This window comes from Adiantum capillus-veneris, chromosome 13, assembly GCF_014529385.1.
Source record: "Adiantum capillus-veneris isolate H3 chromosome 13, ASM1452938v2, whole genome shotgun sequence".
In the NCBI taxonomy this organism is placed as follows: Eukaryota; Viridiplantae; Streptophyta; class Polypodiopsida; order Polypodiales; family Pteridaceae; genus Adiantum; species Adiantum capillus-veneris.
This window is the reverse complement of record NC_140943.1, coordinates 35,936,358-35,963,957: the sequence shown is the minus strand read 5'-3', so window position 1 is coordinate 35,963,957 and position 27,600 is coordinate 35,936,358. Positions and strand designations below refer to the sequence as shown.

Genomic DNA, 27,600 nt, shown 5'->3' with positions numbered 1-27,600 from the left:
ATGCGAAGAAAGCAGCGCGCGAGAATCCCGACAAGTGGAAGCAACAAAAGGATGCAGCCAGAGCGCGAGTAGAGGCAGGGAGCTCGCACCAACTTGGGGAGCGGTGGATGGGCATCATTTGAGGCCGATTTTGTAAGTGTTTTCGCATTGCTCTTTACGTTCGATAGTTTAGGGTTTATGAGTTTTTTAATTCTAACATAATGAATTCTTTGTATGTTTTGACAGTGGTCGATGACAGGACGTGATCCCACACCGTACGAGCGCGAGTACGCAGGCAGGAAGGGCTTAAACGCCCTGATGGACATTCTCAGTTCTCGCGGCGGCATGGTTAGTATTAGGGTTTACTCTTTTCTATCTTTTGTATTGTTTTATAAATGTCGTTATATGTTTATACTTACTGAAAGCTGTCTTATTGTCTTTTTTTGCAGAATCCGACAGATACGCCGCTTGCACGCGATGAGACGTCTGACTAGACGACGTCAGTTTAGCCGTAGCTAGATAGCATTAGTTTAGGGTTTCTCATAGCTTATGTATCATGAGACGGATTTTATACGTCTTTTTGAACCATGTATATTATTACATTTGTCACCGCAGTTCATTTTGCCAGTCAATTCTTTATGCCTATGATGTTGTACAATTGTCATTATTACATTTGCCAATCAATTCATTTTGCCTATGATGTGTACAATTGTCAATTTTACGCTTGTCAATTTTGCAAACAATGCGTCTTGTGGGTGACTATTTTGGGTCTATTATCTACCCTTGCACTTTTTTTAAAAAGTGAATCAAGTACAACATGGTTGATGGGTGGCAGGGCATTCAATGCCCTGTCACCAAAAAAAAATTCTCTCGGACGTCGCCATAACCGTCGCTATTTATGGCTCTGTAGCGTCGCTATAGACTTATGTGTAAACGTCGCTATAACCGTCGCTATGAGCGTCTCTATATAGCGACGCTCTCATAGCGACGGTTTTAGCGACGGCGGGGGTTATAAAAACCCAGTGTATTTTCGTCACTAACAGCGTCACAAGAGCACACAACCTCTTGTAGTGAACCTACGACCGCACTTCCATGACTCGAGATGGGACACCCTTTCACCAGGTGATTGTTAGAATCCAGAATGATCCCAACCAATGGTTTCGCAACCTACGCCTTTTGCAAATTTGAGTAAAGATGGGATACTCAGATGCCCTCTACCTTGATTCTGCATTGGGTTGTTGTTCTATATCCGAAGTTTATAGCAAAATTAATGTGCTAAAGAGCATTGTAGGACTGATAAGATAGAGAATCATAAGGAGCCTATTTTCAAGCGTCCCAGTGCTAAACTCTCTTTTCCCATTTTCAAATGTAGATGGGGTTGATCATGTATTGAGCAAAACTTTTATCTACTGAACAAAAGTGATTCATGAGCATTTTGGTTTGTTTTCCACTTCTCATGCAATCCTTTGTTGTTTTTCACTTCTAGATAGAGATGATGTAATTTTTGATTCTAAAATAGAATATTCTACGAGGGTTATTTTTTAATTTACAAGCATTCAGACCTTCTCTTTGGTTGTCACATTTCTCTTTGGAACCACTGTAGTTTTTTGTGTACAGGGAGATTAGTTGTGCCATTCCATTGGCTATTGCAACCAACGGCTGATATCTTCTAGGATAGTTGGAAGTGCATCAACGGGTGAAGAGGAGATATTGTCATCTCTTCCTACTATTCGCAATGTGTGTGCAACAAAGAGAGCAGCTCAAAATGTCAGGAGGAATAGTGCATCTGCTAATGAGCGGGGGATACTTTCATCTCTTCGTATTCGGAATGTCCGTGCGGCAAAGAGAGCAGCTCAAAATGTCAAGTGGAATTCTAAGAAGCAAATTATTGAAACCTTGCTAGAGATCAAAGCCTCCTGCAGTAGGATGGAGACAATGCAAACCAATGTCTCGGATGTGGTTGAAACTTTACGCTCTGCATTGGAGATTGAAAGTGGGATACTATGGAAATTGCAAGAAGAGACAAAAGCATCAAACTTGCAGAGACTAGACAGTGAGGCATACATGAGAGAGAAACTTTCCAAAGTTGAGGATTCTCAAAAGATGATATTGGCATCTATTGAGAATCTTCGAAAAGAGGCTTCACGGAGTCAACGTGAATCAAAAGGACGAATGCAAGACAATAATCTACGACAAATCGTGCCAGGGCTGAGAAGTGTCATCAACAAGCTTGGTGTTTTGCCAAAGGGTCAAGGTTCAAGACTTTCAGATATCCGAGCTACCTCAAATAAATTGAGTGCTTTGGCCAGATTAGCTCGACCAAAGCAGCGTCAAGCTTCTCAACGACCTAATCCTACTAATTCTACTAATGGTAGAAATATGTAATGTTATGTTGTATCTTCATCAAATTGTACTTTTTAATTGAGTCACTATCAACAATGTCAAATGTATTTAGTCCTACTAATGGTAGAAATATGTAATGTTATGTTGTATCTTCATCAAATTGTACTTTTTAATTGAGTCGCTATCAACAATGTCAAATGTATTTAGTCCTACTAATGGTAGAAATATGTAATGTTATGTTGTATCTTCATCAAACTGTACTTTTTAATTGAGTCACTATCAATGTGTCAAATGTATTTATTTTAGAGGATATAATTAGATGTTCTTTTTTCTATTGATTTTCTATAATGCATAAGAATGTCCTTTTAGTGATTGATCAAAATTATAGCAAGTATATTATATTTATAATATGAGATCTATTTGCACTTGATTACATAGATGGTATCTGGACCGCGTATCTTATCGCCTGATCATGCACAACGTAGTCGAGTGTGTGATGATTCCCGAAAGGCGAGGTGGCAAATAGCACGAGAGAGAACAAGACATTCACTACAAAGTACTATTGGAACTTTATTGGAGTGCAATGAAAGGCAGAGCATGCATGATGTACATGAAGGAAACTCTAAAGCCATGAATGTTGGGACAACAATGAACATAGTAGAGGGAAACTATTCTAAAGTAGAAAAGCATTGTTTGTCCATCCGCTTTGAATATTCAACGTCTCTCCTTTTACATCACAAGTCTATGGCACCAATTCTATCCAAAAAGTGTGTGTTGCACAACTTAAGAAGCTTAGATTTTGTTTGCTCCAAATGTGGAGCAAAGGCATGGAAGGATGAAGGAAAGACTATCCAAACATTTGTGGGTAAATACTGCTGCTTCGATGGAAGAGTTCAATTACTTCCTTTGAATGAGCCACCAAATGAATTGAAAGATTTGATAAGCTCAACCACAACAAGAAGTAGACAGTTCTTACAAAACATTGGGGGATATAATAATGCATTGGCATTTGTGTCTCTTGGTGTCCATATCGATGAGACTATTAATTATGGTGGGAGAGGTGTACACACTTTTAAGGTTCATGGCTCTGTCTATCATAGCATTGGTTCTTTAGCGCCTGCTACTACTGAAGGACAAAATGAAGTTCCACGCTTTGCACAATTATATATTTTTGATACCGAACATGAGTTGAGCAACAGATTGCATCATGTTTCAAATTTAGATTGTAGTATTCTAGAGTGTTTACAATTGATGATGCACATAGTAAATCCCTATGCAAATGCTCTACGATCTGTTGCTTCTTTGTATGGAGATGCTATTGCACCCAATATGAGGAGGTTGCTGCAATTATGCCATGACAAGGGGATGATAGAAATATTGGCTATCGCGACATTGTACTGAATTTTCGACACGGGGGCTTGAAAAGAATCTCCAACATGCATCGAGCTTATATGTCCTTATTGTAAGTTTTATTATTTCCAAGTGGAGAGGATGGATGGCATCTTTATTTACAGACTACCGATGGAAAAAAAATGAGTCAAAGCAATATTATGTCTTTCGCTTACAAGTAAGAGATGATACTGTGGAGTGTTTTCTTCAAGGGGGTAGGCTATTACAACAGTATGTCGTGGATGCTTATAGTACTCTAGAGGAGTCACGGCTTTTGTGGATGCGAAATAACCAAAAAACATTTCGTGGTGACGTGTATCAAGGATTGGTTGACATGGTTGAGGCTAGAGATGGCTTAGAGAGGGCTGAAGGTCAAAATGTTGGCCATAGAATTGTTCTGCCTTCATCTTTTGTTGGAGGTCCAAGATATATGTGCCAACTATTTCAAGATGCAATGGCAATTGTTCGTAGTAGGGGTAAACCGGATCTCTTCATCACATTCACATGTAATCCACGATGGAAGGAAATAGATAATGCATTACTACCTGGACAAAGTGCTGTTGATCGTCCTGATCTGACTACACGAGTATTTTATCAGAAATTCCAAGATATGATGCATTTACTTATCAAGCAAGCCGTATTTGGGAGGTGATTGGACATGTTTCAGTGATTGAGTTTCAGAAGAGAGGTCTTCCTCATGCTCATATATTGTTTATACTTGCATCCGAATATAAACCCATAGATACATTACACTATGACAAGTTGGTTTGTGCAAAGCTCCCTGACAAGAATGTGTTTCCAGAATTATTTGATGTAGTGATTCGTTGTTATGTTCATGGGCCATGTGGTCCTTTGAACCAAGTTCTCCATGTATGGTTGATGGAAAGTGTAGATTCAAGTTTCCACGAACATTTTCTACGTCTACAAATGTAAACGAAAGTGGATATCCTGTGTATACGAGACGAGATGATGGAAGGTTTGTTCCGTCTAAAAATCACAATTTAAATCATCGTTGGGTTGTACCTTATAGCCCTCTCTTATCACTAAGATACCAAGCCCATATTAATGTGGAGATCTGCTCAACTATCACTGCCGTGAAATATCTTTATAAGTATGTCTACAAGGGACATGATCGAGCCACTATTGTTCTTCAAGATTGTGAAGGAGCTACTGATGAGATCAAGAGTTATCTCAATGCACGTTATGTTTCTACATCTGAGGCTATGTGGAGAATATTTGGCTTCGACATGCATAGTGAAAGGCCAGCTATTCAACGATTGCAAGTACACCTTCCATTGCAGAATATGGTTACATTTCAAGATGGTGATTATGTATCACATTTGCTGGATAATAAGAAAAATAAAAAAACTACCTTGACAGAATGGTTTGTTGCAAATCAAAACTATCCAGAAGCAAATAGCTTCACATATACTGACTCTCCAAATGGTTGGGTATGGAATAAAAGTCGAAAGGCATGGTCTCCACGACAACAGGGTGTTTCTATTGGAAGAATGTATAATATTGTCCCTACTGATGGTAAGGTTTATTATCTACGAATGCTTCTCAATATTTGCAAGGGATGTAAGTCTTTTGAAAACTTGCGGATGTATGATGGTCACATTTATGATACATACAAGGAGGCATGTATAGCTAGAGGATTATTGCAAGATGATGAAGAATGGTCACTTTGCCTCCAAGAGGCATCTTTTTTTCAAAATGGAATGCAGTTGAGACAATTGTTTGCAATCATATTAGTCTTTTGTGAGCCATTTTATCCGGCTGCTCTTTGGGACAGGTTTTGTACCAAATTTTGTGAGGACTATGTTTATGCCCTAAGGATGCGTATTTCAGATGCAAGCGTGCGATTTGATGTGGCAAAAAATTAAGCTTTGCTTCATATAGAATGCTTTTTGCAACAACATGGCAAGAGGCTTTGCGATTATATGTTGCCTGCAATAGACTCAACAATGGTATCCTTAAGTGAAAATGGTGTTATGGCTGAAGAAACAATGTTCAACGTTGATGAACGGTGTAGTATAGTAGATTGTATGGAGACTTCCTTAAATGAGGATCGGTGAGATGCTTGCCACCAAGTGCTACAAGCTGTTGACACACATTCAGGGAAGGTATTTTTCCTATATGGTACTGGTGGCTCAGGAAAAACTTACTTATATAATGCACTTCTTTCACGAGTGCGAGGAAGTTGTAGAGTTGCTCTTTCATGTGCATCCTCGGTTATTGCAGCTTTGCTTTTAAGTAATGGAAGAACTGCTCATTCTAGGTTTAAGATACCTTTGGAGCTTCACTCTGAAGCAACTTGCAATATAAAGGTAAATAGTCAACTTGCAGAACTTCTAAGGAATGTAGCTTTACTTATATGGGATAAAGCTCCCATGACACATCGCTATGCATTTGAAGCAGTGGACACAACTTTAAGAGATATTATGCAGCGAGATACTTTGTTTGGTGGAAAAGTCATTTTTCTTGGAGGTGACTTTCGACAAATACTACCTGTTGTACCAAAAGGTAGTCGTACAGACATTGTAAATGCTTCTTTGTGTCATTCTCACATATGGAAATATAAGAAGATACTGAGGCTTACCAGAAATATGTGTATACTTGATTGCGGTTCAAATTCACTTCAACAAAGTTTCTCCCGTCGGGTGCTTGATATTGGCAATGGGGTTATGGATGATGGAGGAGAATTAGATAGAGTCAAAATACCTTCACAAATGATGCTTCCAGGAAATAGTTTGGCAGATCTTCTAAGCTTTATATATGGAGATTTGTGTCATGTGCGAGATCATGCAACTTTTTTCAGAGATCGAGCAATACTTGGTCCGTGGAATAAAGAGGTGGATTTAATTAATGACTATGCATTGCAAAGAATGCATGGAGATTGCAAAGAGTATCTGAGTGCAGATTCAATTTGTATGTCAGAGGAAAACACACATTTGTTCACAATTGAATATCTAAATAGCCTTACTCGTGGTGGTGGTTTTCCACCTCATGCTTTAGTATCGAAATAAAATGCTCCTATCATGTTGCTGCGAAATTTGGATCCAAGACGTGGATTATGCAACAGAACCAAATTGATATGCAAGCAATTTCATCATAAGGTAATTTAGGCAGAGATAGTTACGGGATCAAATATTGGAGAGAGAGTTTTTCTTCCAAGGATTGACTTTATTATTGGAAACCATCAGGGGCTTCCATTTCAAATGAAGTGTCGTCAAATTCCAATCAGGCTTGCTTTTGGGATGACTATCACAAGGGCAAACGCTTGGAATTCTTGGTCTATATCTTGCATCATCGATCTTCTCTCATGGACAGTTGTATGTTGCAATGTCACGTGTACGAAGTGCAGCTTCTATGAGGATTGTTGTCAATACTGAAAACACTCAAGCGGAGTGTTACTACACTCCAAACATTGTATTCAAGGAAGTATTACAACTAGCGAGCTCATAACAATAAGTTCAAATTCACATTGTGGCTCTCACTTAAAGTCAGACACACTTGATGTTAAATTTTATTCATATCTCTTAGATCAAAGTATTGCCCGCAGATGGATCCTCGATGCAGTCCCTCCTATGTAGTCGGTCACATCACAGAATTCATTCGAGGTATTTATCTTCGTTATTGAATTAGTTTATTAACTTGACCTATTATTTTGATTGGCTTATACATTGACTTACTCTATTGAAGATCCACCGCAATGGAGGGAAGAGTTCCTGCTATGTTTTTGGTGATTTTATTTGATACAACTCATATTATATTGTAAGAGTTTTTATTTATTTTTATATGGTATATTGGTAGTTTTAAGCTTTTATTGCTCTATATAATTCATGGATGCCTTTGCAGAGATCACTCCCATCAAGGTTTTATCATCCTAGGTGTTTATGAAATTCTATACTTAGGTAGAGATATGTCTATGGAAGTTCTTGGATACTACCATGTTGCCTTTTCTTCGGACCACGAGCATCATCAAATTCAAGTTAATATCTGGTTTGTGAGTGACGAGAGGCCAGTCAATACACGACAGGTGGGGGTTGCTGGAGACTGCACTACACCATATCGATTGAGGATATTTACTCAAGTTGAAACACCACCCCGTATCTTGCAAAATGTATATAACATAGGTCCTTGGACTTATAGAATCCCTAATGTGGTCTCTCGAAGGCTACACTTTGAATAATTGTTTTGTATTGTCTCTTTGTGAAGTTGTGAAATTTCAAAGTCTTTTGAATTGCTTTCATTCCTCTCTCTCTCTCTCTCTCTCTCTCTCTCTCTTAAATCCTTCACTAAAACAAAAAAGAAGAAGGACATGGTTCTCTACGGCATGATCGTCAAAGTCTTCTTTATTCTATTTCATTTTTGCTCCTCTTAAACTTCCAAGTGTGTGCTGTTAGAGTAGATAAAGAATGGCACGATACATTATGGTTTCGTACACCCTCAATGATATACCTACTTATATTAGAGGTATGTAATTGTAAAATCTTATCTTTGTTACTTACTTTTACCATGAATGAGAACTTTGTGGCCTTTATTTTGTATGTTTACACGTATTACATTTTTTTTAGATCCTCCATTGTGGAGGAGTCCTACACATGCTGAGGATATTGTTCGTATTATCGAGGATTTTGAGATCCTTCGGTGCGTATAGCTTGAAATTGAATCCATATGATGTTAAATGTGTTGTTACTTTTTGTGTCTGAATGGTTGGTTGTTATTTTCATTGCAGGCTTCAATATTATTGTAGACATTCTGTTTTGGCATTATATGAAGCACGATATTTTAGAAGTGTTGTAGATTATTATCACATAGAGTTTGATATAGATGATATGCGAATCACTATACGCGAGTTAGATATGAACGGCCTCTCAATTGCAACTTTTCATACGGTCCCTATGGAGTGAATGAATGGATGTTTAGAATCTATTATTTGGGTGAATCACCTCGACGCCTCGGTCGCAATGTTCGACGTGTCGGACCTTGGATCTTGAGAATTCCAAGTAGTGTGTGTCGTAGGCTCAACTTCTCTAGATGATCGAACACTTTGATCCATTGTCTATGCATACTAAGTAGCATATTTTTTTAGTTATTGCACAGAATTCATTCGAGGTATGTATCTTCATTTTTGAATTAGTTTATTAACTTGACCTATTATTTTCTTGAGAAGATTGTCTTATACATTGAATTACTCTGTTGAAGATCCACCGCAATGGAGGGGAAGAGTTCCTGCTATGTTTTTGGTGATTTTATTTGATACAACTCATATTATATTGTAAGAGTTTTTATTTTTTATATGGTATATTGGTAGTTTTAAGCTTTTATTGCTCTATATAATTCATGGATGCCTTTGCGGAGATCATTCCCATCGAAGTTTTATCATCGTAGGTGTTTATGAAATGCTATACTTAGGTAGAGATATGTCTATGGAAGTTCTTGGATACTACCATGTTGCCTTTTCTTCGGACCACAAGCATCGTCAAATTCAAGTTAATATCTGGTTTGTGAGTGACGAGAGGCTAGTCAATGCATTACAGGTGGGGGTTGCTGGAGACCGCACTACACCATATCGATTGAGGATATTTACTCAAGTTGAAACACCACCTCGTATCTTGCAAAATGTATATAACACAGGTCCTTGGACTTATAGAATCCCTAATGTGGTCTCTCAAAGGCTACACTTTGAATAACTGTTTTGTATTGTCTCTTTGTGAAGTTGTGAAATTTCAAAGTCTTTTGAATTGCTTTCATTCCTCTCTCTCTCTCTCTCTCTCTCTCTCTCTCTTAAATCCTTCACTAAAACAAAAAAAGAAGGACATGGTTCTCTACGGCATGATCGTCAAAGTCTTCTTTATTCTATTTCATTTTTGTTCCTCTTAAACTTCCAAGTGTGTGCTGTTAGAGAAGATAAAGAATGGCACGATACATTATGGTTTCGTACACCCTCAATGATATACCTACTTATATTAGAGGTATGTAATTGTAAAATTTTATCTTTGTTACTTACTTTTACCATGAATGAGAACTTTGTGGCCTTTATTTTGTATGTTTACACGTATTACATTTTTTTTAGATCCTCCATTGTGGAGGAGTCCTACACATGCTGAGGATATTGTTCATATTATCGAGGATTTTGAGATCCTTCGGTGCGTATAGCTTGAAATTGAATCCATATGATGTTAAATGTGTTGTTACTTTTTGTGTCTGAATGGTTGGTTGTTATTTTCATTGCAGGCTTCAATATTATTGTAGACATTCTGTTTTGGCATTATATGAAGCACGATATTTTAGAAGTGTTGTAGATTATTATCACATAGAGTTTGATATAGATGATATGCGAATCACTATACGCGAGTTAGATATGCAACGGCCTCTCAATTGCAACTTTTCATACGGTCCCTATGGAGTGAATGAATGGATGTTTAGAATCTATTATTTGGGTGAATCACCTCGACGCCTCGGTCGCAATGTTCGACGTGTCGGACCTTGGATCTTGAGAGTTCCAAGTAGAGTGTGTCGTAGGCTCAACTTCTCTAGATGATCGAACACTTTGATCCATTGTCTATGCATACTAAGTAGCATATTTTTTTAGTTATTGTTGGCTTATTGAAGTGGGTTTTTATCTACTAGATAGGTTAGAGAGAGAGAGAGAGAGAGAGAGAGAGAGAGAGAGATAGAGAGAGATTTGCGAATTGCTAATGTAGGTTAACATGGGTCATGATGTATTGGCTATTCTCCCAATACATATAAGGATGATTATATATTTGAAAGTTAAGGAGAGTACATTTGTCAAAGATATGGTACATGGTGTTGGTGGCAGCATTGGGTGTATTCATATGCTGATGGGTGGTATGGAAATTGTGGACGGTTAAGCATTTCACTATGCAAAGTGTCACAAATATTGAGCAAAATAAAATTGATGAGAGTGCTACAAGAACTACATATGGTTGATATTTATTATGTTAATGTATTGGAGCGATCCTCAACCGTCCAATTATAGAGTAGCATATGAGTCGTTGTAAACAAAAAAGTTGGAATGTTGTAAAGATTTTGACCTAATGAACCTCTTGACACTTTTTGGCATGACAATTACTAATTGAAGTGTTCGTATTGCGCTTATACTTTTTTAAAGTGTTTAAGTGGCCATGTTGATCATCTCTCTCTGTGTCTCTCATTTTAAGCTTTGAGTACTAATGTTGTCTTCTTTTCTTTCAACCAATTAAATGGCCCACGAAATTGTGAAAGTTTTTAAAAAATTATTGTTGATGCCTTTGAAGAAAATTTGTTACCTACTGAACGGGGATGGCAATGGGCATGGGAAGTGATTGAGAAAAACTACATTGTTTGGGGGTCATATTTAGATGAAGAGTTGGACACGATTTACATCAAGTTGCTTGATCCCTATTTCTTTCCCAACATTAGGCTCATGCTCTTAAAGCAAGAGCTTGGGTTGATTCTTCATTACAAGATTTACTTGAGTTAGGTTCAAAAAATAAATTTAAGAGAAGTTTGTAGAGCTCTAGCTCAATATCTTGATCCTGTTGAAATAGCACGACTAAAAGTGCTATGCAGATATGTTCCTGAACCTTTTTGGCAACAATGTAAACTATTTTTTTATGTAATGTGCTTTAGTCATGTGCTTTTATGTAATCTCTCTCATGTGCTTTTATGTAATGTCTCTCTCTCTCTCTCTCTCTCTCTCTGCGCAAAAGGGGTTAAATGTACCAAGAGTAGTCTAAAGGGACCAAAGATACAAAGTGTTGATCGTGTGTGTGTCATGGAGAGATGTATAAAAATGCACACACACACAAATACATACAAAGTGAGGTGATAAGAGCAAGCGAAGTCCGCCAATAGACGGGGCGCGCGAACTAGTCACATTTAAGGCCGGGTCAAATAACTTAGCAAAAACCCCCTTCAAGTGTAAAGAGTTTGCAAGTTCTACCTAAACCCCTTTACAGACAGATTTATTAATGGCAGGAGCAAGGCAGCTTCTGCGCGAACTTCTGAGGGAGCGTAGAGCTTCCTTTTCCACCTCGTCGCATCTATCTCGCCCTCTTGCAGACTCTTCCCGTGGTACATATCAGCACGAGCCTGTCCAGCCTAACCCACGAGCTTTCTACCTCCATAGCTTGACAGATGACGAAGAACATTTTTCTTTGTCTTTGAGAGACGTAAATAGCTTCATTTTACAATCAGAAACTTTTGCTTGCGGTGCAGGCACTTCAGAAGCCGCATTTTTCAGCAAAGTTTTGCCAGGGACCTTTTCAAGGGATTCATGTCGCTCGTTTACCAATTCGCCTGTGGGATCATCAGCATTGGGTACACTTTCCCAGATCAGAGCAGTTGGGATCCCCAGACATATTTGTGGCAATGGCCATGGTCCTGCTCTGGTTGGCAGATATTCTAGCACTGTCTCTGGCAGCCAACTTGAAGATGAGCTAGGAAGGCTCGGGGAAAATGCACAGGGTTTGGATGTTGCAACTGCAGATGTGGCAGAAAAGTTGGCTTCGCCAGAGGCGCAAGCAATTAGTGAGGTTAGCGCTATTATAGGAGATTGCTCATATCCAACAGCTTTTGTGCAGATTCTTATGGAGAGTGTGCATATACATCTTGGGCTTCCATGGTATATAACACTCAGATAGAATCTAGTTGTTGTGAAGATGGAATGCTTGGTAAGGTCGGTGACTCTGCCTTTTAACTTATTTACCTTAACTTTACAAGGTGGGGTGCAATCGCTTTTACAACCATTGCTATCAGGCTTTTATGCCTCCCTATCGTGGCGTACCAGCTTAAAGCAACTGCAAAGCTTACGGTATGTGCCCTGGCCTTAGCAGTAGACATCAGATCTTGTTGATACTATGAGTTATACAGCTCATGAAACCCATTCCTTTAAAGCTAGAAATTCATTTCCAGCTATGTGTTTGGATTTAATGCAGCTTATGAGACCAAAGCTCGAGAAGATTAATGAAAGAATTAAGGCCAGTGTATGTGTTCTTTTCCCCTCTTTCTTGTGTGTCATTGGATATCATTACCTTTTGCTCATGTCTAAGGTGGCTATCGTGTTTGTAAATGAGCAGAATTATGACCCGGCGGTTTCTGTAGAGGGTCGCCAAGAAATAATGGCACTTTTCAAAGAGTCAGTACATCACCTCCAAAATTTATTTGCGATATTTATGTCCTCAATGATTGATTTTTGATTGATTTCTGTATATCATTTGATGCCCAGGCTTCTTGTTTTGAAAGAATGCTAGCCATGGTTTTACTTGAAGCATCAAACCCCATTCATTGTAGAACTCAGTTGTGACAATTATGAATGATCATGAAAAGTTTATTCTTATTCGTAGTGATCATGGTTTGGTGTTGCATGCAACCTCTATGATATCTTAGTAGTGGACGATATGTACTTGGTATTTTCAAGCTTCAACTTTCTTTTTCTCCCTTAAGGTTGGTATTGAACGGGATGCAATCGGTGATGGCAACTCTGTGTGAATGTGGATGACTACCTGAACTAGAACAACTGCATGTCGATACACCTGATCAGCCCAAACAAACAGATACATGCATCTGATCAAGGTCTCCATTTAGGGATGTCTTGGGCAACTCATACAGAATTTTATCACGTGGGGTATGTGCCATGGATGATTTGCACCTCGTCTTCGCTTAGAACAAAAGGCAAGGGGAAGAGAGGGCGGAGTGGAGAAGAGAGACCACAAGTGCTAGAAGAGACCACAAACAGAAATGGAGATTCATCGTTGGTTGACACATGGATTTACATATTGTCACTTGAAATGTCAATGGCTTGCATCACACTAGCATCAATGATCCTATACAGAATTTGCTTTGAAGTTTGTAGAGATTTGCGCTCTCATGTAGATCAAGATGTGGATATCCTTCTTGTGCACAAGTTATGTATGGATAGTTATCGAAGATGTGGCAAGGTGCTGCCTGGGGATTGTGATACATTTTGGGAAATTGCGATCGGACAGACATACTCTAGCAGTGGGGTATGCATTTTTGTGGAACCCTGTTGGCGCCATTGTGTTCGTGACCATGGTACTTAAGTACATGGTAGAGTGACGTGGGTTACTCTAGAGATTGATGATATCTTGGTTGGTGTGATGTACATCTAGTCCCCATTTTAGCCCAAGTGAGAGCTGAGTTATGGCAACAAATTGTACATGCATTACCTCCTTCGGATTTGTGGGTTGTCGATGGCGATTTCAACAATGTAGAGACCACTGAGGATTGGCGCGCCATTCAGCCCCCATCCTTACCATATGTAGCATCGTGAGAGAGATGCTTGGGACATATTCCTTTTTGCAGTTTTTAGCATAAATGCTTGGCATAATTCATCTGTGGTTTGCACTCCATAGTCATTGCAATTTTTTGTCGGGTTTTAGACGGCAATTAGGTTGTCTGCTAGAGAGACTAGACAAATTTTATGTGGGTGAATGGGCAACATCCCATGGTGGTACAATTACGATTTGGCTTGGCACAGTGCTTGCCCCAATTTCTTTGCACGTGAGTTTTGAAATTTCCTCTATGCCTAGACGTGGATCGCGCATACCTGACTTGGTGTTAGAGGATGTTTCATTTTCTCAGTTGATTCAGGATGTCAGGACACGCACTGCTTCTTCAGATCTTGCGTCCCATCTGCTGACATGTATTACTGCGTCCTCTGAGGCTTGCAGACAGACCATTGCAGAGCGGGGATGACGCCTGTTTTGTAGGGAGCGTGACCTGCAGGACCGCCTGAGCTGAATTCGCCAACATCTTGAGGATTTTCCAGGAGATGAGTTCTTGGGTGAGCGTGAGGTTGACACCAGAGAGACATTGAGTCGCATTTTGACTGACAAATCTGAATTCGCCTATCATGCTTTGGTCTCGACATAGATATCCAAAGTGGATAGGATGAATAAGGATTTCTTTACCCACTTTCGAGAGCGTCCCAAAAGGACTTCTATTAGAGCCTTACGTGATTCTGTAGACAGATGTTTCATTTTCTCAGTTGATTCAGGATGTCAGGACACGCACTGCTTCTTCAGATCTTGCGTCCCATCTGCTGACATGTATTACTGCGTCCTCTGAGGCTTGCAGACAGACCATTGCAGAGCGGGGATGACGCCTGTTTTGTAGGGAGCGTGACCTGCAGGACCGCCTGAGCTGAATTCGCCAACATCTTGAGGATTTTCCAGGAGATGAGTTCTTGGGTGAGCGTGAGGTTGACACCAGAGAGACATTGAGTCGCATTTTGACTGACAAATCTGAATTCGCCTATCATGCTTTGGTCTCGACATAGATATCCAAAGTGGATAGGATGAATAAGGATTTCTTTACCCACTTTCGAGAGCGTCCCAAAAGGACTTCTATTAGAGCCTTACGTGATTCTGTAGACAGATTACATACGGATCCTGACGAGGTCCTTGACATAGCTTCATATTATTTTGAGCATTTGTTTAATGCTGATCAACTTACAGATGATATTCTACGTGCTTGAAAAGAGGTTTAGTCTCATGTACAACGCGTGATTACAGGGGCTATGTGCCATATGTTAATAGCCCCTTCCTCTATGCAAGAGAGACGCAGTGGTTGGCGTGGATAGTGCCTTCTGTCTCGGAGAGGATGGGTTGACTAGACAGTTCTTTTTGAGGTTCTCGGATGCTCTTAGCCTCGTTATGCTTTCAAGGTTTGCAACACATATTTGACACAGGAGAGACACCTGCCTCTATGTGTTTAGGACTTATTTCTCTTATACCAAAAGGCGGAGATGGATCGTCCCTCTAACAGTGGGGACTGATCACCCTCCCTCATGTCTTGTGTGTATAAGATCTTCGTTTGTATGATCAATATGCGCTTGAAACCTTTAATGTCCGATCTCATTCATGCTTCGAAGTTCACAGACAGTTTTTGTGTAGGATCGTTGTATCTTAGATAACATCTTCACTCTCGATAAAGCAATCGAGTGGGCTCGTCAGACACTTCAGCCTATAGCTTTCATGCTTCTTGATTTTGAGAAGGCTTATGATAGAGTCGATTGGGGTTTCTTGGAGGCACTATTGAGAGGATGGGTTTTCCTTTGCAGTGGATCAGAGGTGCATCGGCATTAGACCGTATTGCTCTCATCGCTGTCACAATCAGGGGCCACATTGGACGTCGATTTCCTATGTCTTGTTCAATTTGCCAAGATAAAAGCAAGAAAGTCCAAGAGTTTAAGGAAGATGGGCAGTCAATTAAATTTGACACTTTTTCTGGTCATAAAGATGCTTCGAAGGCTGTGTCTTTCATATAGCAATTTGACATAGCATTCTCTGGAGGGCGTTACTCAGAGCACTCCAACATTCGGCGGGCTGCCTCGTACTTCAAGGGAAATGCTTGAACTTGGTGGTCCACGCTTCTATTAAACAAGATAGCGCCAGTTAAATGGCTGAAATTTAAAAGGCTTTTTATTTCTTCTTGGCTGACTCGAGAGAATGAACGCGACATACAAGCTGCTAAGAACCATCTTCGGATGACCAAGAAGGATACATTGGAAGCATATTGCGAGAGATTCTGGAGCTCTTTTCTCCCAGCCTCTTCATTTAAGAAGATCTCATTCAAAGAACAGATTGAGCGGTTTACCTTGGGTCTTCCTATAGAGATCCGAAATCACTGCTTAGAACAAAAGTCAGATTCCATTCAGGAACTGATGAGTCATGCGAAACAGGGTTTTGCCATTCACTCAGGCAGTTTGACATACCCACAGATGAAATCATGACACAAAGGACCGAACAGACTTCAAACAATGAAAGTGGAAAGAGGAAGAGCAACCCAAAAAAGAAAGAAAAGGATGCACGATCCAAACTCACTCCTCGAGAGAGAGCTCTCTGCATCAATGAAAGTGGAAAGAGGAAGAGCAACCCAGAAAAGAAAGAAAAGGATGCACGATCCAAGCTCACTCCTCGAGAGAGAGTTCTCTGCATCAAGGAGGGGAAGTGCTTTGGATTCGGGGAAACTAGGCACATCTCTGCGAAGTGCCCTAAAAAGGCACCGAAAGAACAGAGCGACAAGGATGAAGACAGGCCAGAGGTTCGAGAGAAGCTGAGGAACATGGACGAAAAGGCAAGATGAAAACAGGACTGGTTCCAGATTGCGTTGGTAGTGACCCCAGCACGATGGACGAGAGTACAGAACTTTGCCGAGCTTAGGGCAAAGTGAAAGACCAAGAAGCCTTGATCTTCATTGATGGAGGAGCCAAGGCCAACTTCATTTCACCTGAAGTGGCGGGGTGGCTCGAGATCACACCCGATCGGATGGGACCACTAACGGAGGCAGTTCTAGCGGCACTCGGCAGGGACGTAGGCATTACACCTGTCATTGGCAAACTTCGGTTGCATTGTCAGGGGTATTTGGGGCATGAGGACTTCTACATAATTCCTTTGGAAGGTTGTGATGTCCTCTTGGGAATTCCTTGGTACCACAATAACAACGCCGTGATTGACTATCGGGCGAAAAGCTACTTTGACCACAGAGAAGGGTAGAACCATTGTACTTGATGTAAAACTTAAGGGCAAGTCTGTCCCTTTTGTATCGGCTTCGGCCATTTCAAAATTAATAAAATCCACTGTTTGTTTACTCGATCTTTTTGAGAGAGATGAATGATGAGAATAGGACAAATATGTTTGAACTTGATAAGAACGCCAAGATTTTCTCCACACTCATGCCGATTGCTTCTCAGAGGGCTTGCCAGGCGAGTTACCACCCGCTCGTCCTGAGGATCATACCATTGATCTGATACCTGGAAGCACACCACCGAACCGGCCACCTTACCATGTGAGACGAGCCCAGAACGAAGAAATTATGAAGCAAGTGAAATACCTCTTGGAAAAGGGTCTTGTCCAGCCTAGTACTTCACCGTACTGCTCTCCAGTGTTGTTGGTTTTGAAGAAAGACGGATCTTGGAGAATGTGCATCGATTATAGAGCTCTCAACAAAATCACTATCAAGAACAAATTTCCGATTCCTAGAATCGATGATATACTTGACCGACTACAAGGATCCTCGTGCTTTAGCATGATCTGTTAGTCGTCAGAGTTTGAACTATCCGAAGACGAGTCCTTAGTAGAACTGTCAACAACTGGGCGAGATTTAGGCTTCTTTGCCTTTTTCTTGCCCTTTCCGAAGCTTTTTTGACTGTCCATCTTCCTTAAACTCTTGGACTTTCTTGCTTTATCTTCCAGAAAGTCATACTAGTTGGCTTTATAAAAATTATTCTTCTTTGCATAAAAGCTGTTGTCAGAGTTTGAACTATGCGAAGACGAGTCCTCAGTAGAACTTTCAACAATTGGGCGAGATTTAGGCTTCTTTGCCTTTTTCTTGCCCTTTCCGAAGTTTTGCTTTTTGCTTTGCTTTTTGCCTTTTCTGTCTTCTTCGCTCGAGTCAGAGGAGCTAGAAGAACTCAGAAGAAGAAGAAGAGAAAGAAGAGCTGGGTACTCCTTCAAATTGAACACGCTTCTTCTGCTTTCTTGCCGATGCAAATGTAGACTGACGACCCAAACAACCCGGGAAGTCAGTTCCTTTCTTTTGCTTTTTGTCGTACTTTTCTGCTTTGTTTTGTGCGTCAAAAAGCTGAGCAATCCGTGCATCAACCACCTCTTCTAATTCTTGCTCTGTATACATCCTTGGAGTAGGAGGTTTCTTCAGTGCCGGTTTGAGGGGTGGTTGTGTGGTCTGCTGCCACTGTGTGAGTGCACCTCGTCGAAGGAGGTCTGGGTCATAAATTTTGCAAATTTCGGGTCCTTCGCAAAATTTAGCATCATCTATGTTGCATCGTCGATTAATCGTCGACGCTCCATCTCTTCGAGCTCCGCCTGAGTAGGCCGAAGCCGGCTGTACTCCTCGCGTGAATCTTCGTCGCGATCTCTTCCCGCATTTTCGGATGCAGTGGAAGTGGACTGATCTTTGTCTGAAGCCATAAGTGCCGCGTAAAAAGGATCAGATTTCTCTTAGAAGAGAAATCGGCCGCGCTATGATACCACTGTAACAGACTTGGACACTCCAAGTCGAGATTCTATCGCGACACCACAAGAATTCACTTCAAACCAGTTCACAGTTCACAATTGATTCAACACTCGCCCGCCGGCGGAGTTTCGTGCTTAGAGATATTGGCCCCAAAGACTGGCGCCCCTTTCGGTATTTCTTTTTGTATTAATTTGTTGCAAAAGTACAAGTGAGTGGGAGGCTCTCACTCTCAGACTCTGCGTCCAGATGCTCTGAGAAGTGGAAAGCCTGATGCCAAAAGCAGAGCCCAAAAGCTTCAAAATCAAAAGCTCTCCCAAAATAAAGCACTTTCAATTTTTCCTCTCACAAGCCCTCATTAGGGAATTAAAGCAATGCCCAAAAGCTTCTAAAGCTTTGCGTAGGATTTCTCCTTACTAGACAAAAGCAGCCAGAAAAGCAAAACTGTCGTACACTGCTGCCACGTCATCAGGCCTGTTCCATGCCAAGAGGGTGTGTGTGTGTGTGTACTGTGCAACCACGTCACCAGTTTGTGACAGAGAAACTTCACAATTAAACCTATGACTGGAACACAGCCTGGAAGCTAGAGCGCTTCAAGCAGAGGCAGACAACCTGTTAGCCCCAAAGACTGGCGCCCCTTTTGGTATTTCTTTATTCTTATAAAAAAGGGAATAAAACCTGCGATTTCCGACGAGGAGTTGTCACAAACTGCTAACGTGTCAAAGCCCTGAAAAAGGGAGCCAACTTGCAGATGCCGGCCGAGGGGCCTAAACCCTAAGAAGAACAAGTAGCAAAAGAAGAAGAAGTCCTACCAACTTATGGGGACGCCGTCCGATGGGGCCCCAGTGACAAAGGGATTAAAATAAAGCAGGTCTCACACACACACTCACACAAAGCTGATGACGTGGCAGCTGTACGGCAGATTTCCGAAAATTGCGCTAGTATGATGACGTGGCAGGTTGTACGGATTTCCGCGTTTTGCGTTGGTTGATGACGTGGCAGGCTGTATGGATTTTCATAAATTATGCTGGCAGCTTTTGGCTTTGCTTTTTGGACCAGAAGCTTTTGAGTTTGAAGGTTTTTCATGTAAACTGCTTTTTAGGCCTAGGGCCTTTAAAATATGAGGTTAGGGCTCATTCTCTGGCATGCTTCCTGGAGAAGGTGCAGAGTATGGAGTACCGGCTTGTACTATGTTGATGCAATATAAAGAAATATTGAACGGGGCACCAAGGTTTGGGGCCAATACTTTGGGGTGGAATTCCACCACTCCGTGTCGTGTGTCGTCTCTCTCTCTCTCTCTCTCTCAGTTCTGTTTTTTTTGAAGTGCTAAAAGTTTGTTCAGTCTGTTCTTTTCTATTGGCATGTGGTGCCCGTCTTGTGACAACTGTCCTGCAAAATCCGGGCTGAAAAAGACCCATTCTTGCCCGATTTCTGCAGCATAACCATATTAGGAGACTTCACAGACAAAATCCCCACTCATTGGATGACTTTCCCGGCGCATACAAGCACTTTCCCAAACCTGGCGAGAATCTGCAGCACGCTGAATTCTCTGTTTTTTGCCCCGAAAATGCACCAAATCGCATGTACAGCGATCCCCTCGCTTCCCTGGACCTCCTGGGGGTATTAGGGATCGATCAGGGCCAAAACCCTAAACCTGCAAAAATACACAGCAGGCTGTAATTTACAGTTTCGGGCTCCATTTTGTGTGCTGGTCGCATCTATATCAAGCCCTTGAGCTCCCGCACCTGTAAGGCTACTTGCCCTTTGAATCGGACGAGATTTCTCATGTGAAATCTCTCCGAATTCACCTGTCCTGCGTGGGATTAGCAACTAGCTAATCCAGTACCTGCGCTAGAGGCTCTTGCCTCGGCAATCGTGCATGGACCCACACAATTGTACATACAAATGACAAGCCCTCGAGCGGGGCATCACGTTTCTGTATTCAAAGGGGGAGAGAGATGCACGAGAGCGGAATCATCGCACTACATGAGACAAGGGAGAAGGCAAGCTTTCCATTAAAGCTGTGAAACGTGCATCCACTACTCACCCACACTCTGTAGTCACTTATGGGAAAAAATCAGGCCCCTCTCATTTTGGGCGCCCCCTCTTCATGCAGACTTGAGACTATGGCAGAAGCGTATCCACATGGCGCAAGTGAAGTGTGCACGTGACATCCCCCCTTGTTAAAAGCGAGGCACATCTGCCAAACTTCTTTCTGTGCTTTTGGTGCTGATTAATGAATGCTTCTGATGCTGTGGATGCATCATCGATGAAAATTCCTTCAAAACCAGGGACTGATGGTACTGCGGGTGTTGTGGGTACTGTTGGCAATGCAAACACTGTGTAAGGGGCACTGTCCAACCTTACTACGATTGCCGAATATCAGCCTGGGCTCTATACCAGATAGTGCTGACTCTGCCTACAGTAGCAAGAGTTGTTCCCGAACACTGACTGTAGTGAAAACATTACCGGTAATGATGGATTGAGGTTTGGTTCCGGAGTCCTTTCCAAAGGTTCAATGACGAGGGAAATGGATACACGGTACATGTGAATGCGAATGCGAATGCAAAAGAGGTTAGGGATCCTGTCTCCAACTCCTTCCATATCCGCATACAAGGCTAGGAGATCTTGGTATTCAAGATCTGGGTTCTCGTGTATCCGATGTCGATCTTCCTTCAAAGACATGGCAATGAAGATGGGATCTGGTAAGTCCATGGTCGGGACTCAAAGATTCTTCAGGAAAAAAAACTGAGAGAGGTTCCTTGGGTTCTTTGGTTCAACTTGGGTTCTTGAGGTTCTTGATTTTTTTGGGGTTCTTGAGTTCTTGAGGTTCTTCTTTAGGTTCTTGATGGTTCTTCCCTTGAGTTGCGAAGTCGAAGCACGCACAGAGCTCTGATACCAATGTCAGGTGCAGCGGAAGAGAATAAGGATTTGCTCTGATCTAGTACTCCGCACACATACTCAAGGGACACTTTACTTCACTTGAAAGAACTGAACTGAACTGAAAGAAAGAGAGAAACGAGAGAGAGAAAAGAGACGACACAGTGATGTCGGGTCCCAACCCTCAAGGGCCCCCTTGCTCTGTTGCCAGAGCAAGTACTTTCTTTATTCTTGCACAATGCTGCTACAATGACTAAATGCTGAGATGCTGGTGCTAATGGGTACTGATGCTATTGATGTTGGGTACTGAGGTACTGAAGGGGACTATGTTAAAGACGATGATGGATGACGAGTACTGCGGGTTCTATGTCGAAGACGGGGAGGTCGACGACGAGGTCTATCTCGAAGACGATGAAGTCGACGACGAGGTACTGAGGGTCTTTATCGACGACGGTACTGTGTCGAAGACGGGGGTCTATGTCGAAGACGTTGATGTCGACGACGGGTACTGTTGGTCTATGTCGAGGACGACGACGACGACGATGATTGTGACGATGACGACGATGGTGTCGTCATCAAGTCCGGGACTGCGATGACGACGACGAAGGTGTCGTCGTCAAGATAGGGATCTGCAATGACGATGGCGATGGTGTAGTCGTCAAGATAGGGACTTTGACGACGATGACGATGGTGTCGACGACGACGACGTCAAGGCTGAAAATTGAAAACGCTGGGCTGTCTGCTGAAATCTGAAAACGCCAGGCTGATCTGGGTCTTCTTCTTCTTGAGAAAACGCTAGGGCTCCTGCTGAGGTGCTGCATGCCTGCTGGGTGCCTGCCTCCTTGTGTCCCTGCTTCTTATGCTTCTACTGAGTGCCCGATGGGTTTCTTTTATAGATCTTTAGCAATTTGCCCTACCTACTTTTCCAACAAACTTACAAAAGAATTCAAAAAGTCACTTTTAAATAAATGACTTATAAGAGGTGGTTCACGCGGTAAAATGCCTGCATGATGAAATGATTGTTCTTGTTCAAGAGAGGGTATGCAAGTGTGTTGGTTTGGACATGCATGTCTTGCTAGAGGCTCACAAAGGTACCAGGCTCAGTCCTAAGCTAAGACTCATGCTAGACTATGGCAGAAGAGTGTCCACATGGCGCAAGTGAAGTGCTCACGTGACATGCAACTTGTCCCTCAACTTTTCTTTCTCTATGTGCCAAAATTCGCTCAGGTACAAGATCTCATCAAGTTCATCGACTTCTGGCTGATCCTCCTGTGGCATATCTTCTGACACATCACCCACAAAGGGTCTTAGAAGACTCACGTAAAATGCATTTTGAATCTTCCAAGTGTCAGGCAGTTTCAGCCTATAAGCAACATCATTGATCTTATCAAGCACTTGAAAAGGCCCATAGTAACGCATGCTGAGCTTTGAAAACAACCTTTCCTTGCCCTTCATCTTCTTTAACCTTGCCTTTTCAAACCGTAAAAGTACCCAATCACCAGGTGAAAACAGTAATTCACGATGGTGACGATCAACAACCCTTTTCTGCTTTGCGTGAGTCTTCTTCGAGGCAAGCTTAATCTTCTTATACATTTCATCCATGTTCTCAACATATTGATCTGCCTCAAAGATCTTGTCCTTTGTATGCAAAATGGGAGGAACCTTTTTGCCACCTTCAACAATCTCAAAAGGTGCCTAGCCTGTGGACGAATGCACCGTATTGTTGTACGCATACTCCAGCATAGGCAAAACTGTTCCCACTTGCCCTTATTATCTAACACATAACACTTCAACAGATCCAAGACAATAGAATTAGCCTCTTCTAATTGTCCATTAGTTTGTGGATGAAATGAGGATGAAAACTTGAGCGTGGTGCCCATGTTTTGACTCCTCTTCATTCTTCAAATAGAGTATCATGTCATCAAAGAATGTGCCAACAAACTTTTGATGCGAGCGGAAAATCCGGTCCATCATTCTACTGAAAGTAGCAGGAGCATTTGTAAGACCAAATGGCATCACTAGGAACTCATAGAGACAAAATGTCGTCCTAAACGTAGTCTTGTGCACATCCTATGTCCTTACACGAATCTGATGGTACCCACTCTTGAGGTCTATCTTGCTGAAAATTGTAGCACCCTCTAAACGGTCAAGAATATTATCATTCCTTGGAATAGGAAACCTGTTCTTGATGGTATTCTTATTCAACGCATGGTAGTCAATACACATGCGCCAAGAGCCATCCTTCTTCTGCACCAGGAGCACTGGGGAGCAAAAAGGTGAAGAACTAGGCTGAATCAGCCCCTTCTCTATGACCCATAATCTCTTTCTGTTGAGCCGCACTAACCTTGTAGGGGTGTTTGTTTGGTGGGCTACACCCTGGCACCAAATCTATCGCATGGTCCTCAGGCCTCTCCGGCGGCAATTGTGACGGTAATGAGTCAAAAAAACAATCATTAAACTCTCGCAAAAGTGCTGACCTCTCTTTATCTCACACAGATAAATTTGACTGACAACTATTTGAAACATCACCTGCAAAAATCAAGTATGCAGAAAGATGATTCTTAATTACAAAATTGATAGCCGAAGCAGATACAATAGGATTAGACTCCCCTTTGAGCTTTACATCCAAAACATGAGTTTTGCCCCTATGTTGAAGGGTGATCTTTTTGTCAAAGGCATCCAGCATAGCATGTGTTCGGAACATCCACGAAATTCCCAACAACGCATTGCACCCTTCCAATGGCATGATATGGAACTCTTTTGTGTCCACATACGATTGAATATGCATTTGCAGCTTTTCAATAATGGGAGTAACTGAAACAAACTTGCACACCCCAAGTCAAGATTCTACCGAGACACACAGAGATTTACTTCAAAACACTTCATTAATTAAAAAAAAGTCGACACGGCCAGGCGTAGTTCCGTGCCAAGAGGTATTGGCCCCAAAGACTGGCGTCCCTTTCGTTATTTCTTTTATATTAACCTTTGAGCAAAGTACAACCGACCCGCTGGTGCTCGCTCTCAGACTCTGTGTCCAGATGCTCTGCAAAGTAACCCCTTGGGTCACTTATAAAGATTTACAAGGGTTGCTAAAAAGCAGAGCCCCAAAAGCATTAAACTTAAAAGCAATGGCTCCAAAAGCCTTATTGGCTAAAATCTGCCAACAAAAAGCAATTAACGTAAATTGCGAAAAATCCGTATAGCCAGCCAGCGTAAAAAGCGAAAATCCATATGCACTACCACGTCAGCAGCCAATCACCGCTTTTTTCGGCGGTCCATATTGTCAGTGCGAATTACGGGATTCCATATAGCTGCCAAGTTAGCGTGTGTGTGTGTCCGAGCACTATCACGTCATCAATTTGTGACATGCCACCCTCTTGAAAGAATTCTAATCGCCCTCGATTACGCCTGCAAAACAGACAGAGGTGATAAACTGTCTTAGTAGACACTGACTGTTTGTACCGACGCACTAGACACGACACATCTAACACTTGTACAAAACGATAGTCACATCATAGGACATCACTGACATCACATGACAAATCGCAGAAAAATTCATTCCAAATCTCAGATTATGACTGCCATCAACATATTTAGTAATCGCATCTTGATCCATTCCGGACCTCCTTGATCCGCGATTAACTAATCCTTATTGCAATCATGTCTAAATGTTGTAGTCATTTTGTCTTTTAGTTCTTGCACTCAAACAAATCAAATGAGAGTACAAATCAATTATATTCATTTTCGGGAATTCCGTGTCATAAAGTCATACAGTAGAATACTGGTCAGCCCATTAGTATCCCTGAAACCCAAAGGGGACATGAGTGACCTTTATTCAAAAATCGGGGTAATTTGTTGACACAGGAGCAGATAACTCCCCTCTTGTGCAAACCCGTTGTGTGAGGATTTTGGTGCTAATCTTATAATTAAGACGTAAAACTTCATACTTAAGATTAAACTGTGACTCAAGAGACTGAATGTGTGATTGATTGATTGAGTGAATGCTTGAAAACTGAGTACAATAGGCTCCTTATATAGGAGACGAAGAGACACAAATGAAAAGACATGTCTCATGGTGAATAGAAGCGACTTTAGACGTAAAGACATCATTTCGGCGAAGAGCTGCAACCATTAGACAAATAGTCGCAACCGTAGAGCGAAGGGTGGTGACCAATCGTTGAAGGAGTGAGGCTTTTGGTGAAGAGGCATGTCTCTTGAGTTAAGGGTCGTGACTATCCTGAAGGAACCGCTGGCAGTAGGAGCTGTTCTTGCAAGTTACGAAGGAGAGAGAGAGAGAAGAGAAAATCGTACGTTGGTGTAGGGCGTGTGCTTCAAACGGCACTTTTCAATGTATATTTTATTATTATGAGGGTACACACTATAAGGGTCACATAAGTGACCCTAGGGGTGGTTCACACCCAAAGAATAAAATAATGTACAAGGGTGGCCAGAAGGCCTTTGCCTTTAGACCCAACAAATTACAACCTCCCACTTCAGGGCCCGATGTGGTACCTTTAAGTAACTCCCAGTAAGTGTAAGCAATGCTGATGTTGTGTCTTAGTAAGACACTTAGCGAGAACATTTGCAGGATTATCCTGTGTTTTGACCTTTGTTAGTGTGACAAGGCCATCTTCCAGCACCTAGCGTATAAAATGGTACCGCACATCAATGTGTTTGGTACGAGCATGGAACATGGCATTTTTAGCCAGGCATACATCACACTGATTATCACAACCAAGCATTGGAGCATGAGCTGGAAGACCAAAAGTCCTCACAAGACGGCCAAGCCAAATGGCTTCTTTTGAAGCCTCTGTGACTGAAATATATTCAGCCTCTGTAGTGCTCAATGCAACAATCTTTTGCAATCTTGAACACCAAGAATTAGCTCCACCAGCCAATGTAAAGACATAACCACTGGTAGATTTCCGAGTGTCAAGATCACTTGCCATGTTCAAATCACAGAATCCCCACATAGACAATGTACCCTTTCCATAACATATCCATGTGTCCTGTGTACCTTTCAAGTACCTGAAAATGCTTTTCACTGCCTCCCAATCTGGTTTGCCAGGGTTAGACATAAACCTGCTAACAACTCCCACTACATAAGCAATATCCGATCGTGTAGCAACCATGGCATACATCAAAGACCCACAAGCTAATTGAAACTGGCCCGTGGCTCTGTAGGCTATGGCTTTCACCCAAACTCTTTACTTTACTTTAGACTTTCACACACAAAGAGAACTTTGCAAAGGTAACCTGCGACGGGAATTAACACTTAAAGCACACACGGCTCGGAAGCTAGAATGCTCTGAGTAGACACCGGCAACCTGTTGGCCCCAAAAATTGGCGTCCCTTTCGGTATTTCTTTATTCTTTAAGAGGGTAAATCACAAAGAAGAGTCCTCGGACTTCTTTACCTCTATCCAGCTAGATACCACCTGTTCTGGCAAAATTTCAGTAGCATATCACCCCAAACTGGCCCGAAACCAATTTCCCTGCTGGAACTCACTGTTTTCTGCCCAAAAACAGTGAATTCAACACGCTGTATTTACTGGTTTTTGCCCTGTTTTCAGCCCTAAACAGTCCCTGAACTGTCCTCTAAGAGTGGGACATTGTTCCCCATGGTTCTGGCATCTGTATGGCTGAAAAACAGTTCAAATTCAGTGCATAACCAACGTTCAAAACGCACCTGTACGGTGAGGTTATCACCCTCACCGGTGCCTGCTTTTGGAGCAGCAGTTAGCTACTCCTGTTCCTACTCACATAGGCTCTTGCCTCAGCAAAAACTTAAATACCCCTGACAATGCAAACGAAGTTTGCCAATGACAGGCGTAATGGCTATATCCCGTCCGGATGTTGCTAGAACTGCCTCTGCTGGTGGTCCCATCCTGTCGGGCGTAATGTCAAGCCGCGCCGCCAATTCAGGGGAAATGAAGTTGGCCTTGGCTTCTCCATCGAAAAAGATAAGGGCTTCTTGATCTTGCTTTTTCTGCCACGTTCCTCG

The 27,600-nt window shown here is 41.9% G+C and overlaps 1 protein-coding gene across 1 annotated transcript in view; it reads left to right on the top strand.

Annotated features, from left to right (window-relative positions):
* The first annotated feature begins 11,650 nt into the window (after window positions 1-11,650).
* The window catches only part of LOC147443811 (mitochondrial inner membrane protein OXA1-like), a 41,153-nt gene continuing 25,203 nt past the window's right edge, over window positions 11,651-27,600 (top strand). Inside the window, exons 1-4 of the mRNA XM_086526608.1 lie at window positions 11,651-12,346; window positions 12,445-12,535; window positions 12,660-12,707; window positions 12,801-12,859. Coding sequence (XP_086382734.1) covers window positions 11,694-12,346; window positions 12,445-12,535; window positions 12,660-12,707; window positions 12,801-12,859 — 851 coding nt within the window. The 5' untranslated portion in view covers window positions 11,651-11,693. The remainder of the gene's footprint in view (window positions 12,347-12,444; window positions 12,536-12,659; window positions 12,708-12,800; window positions 12,860-27,600) is intronic.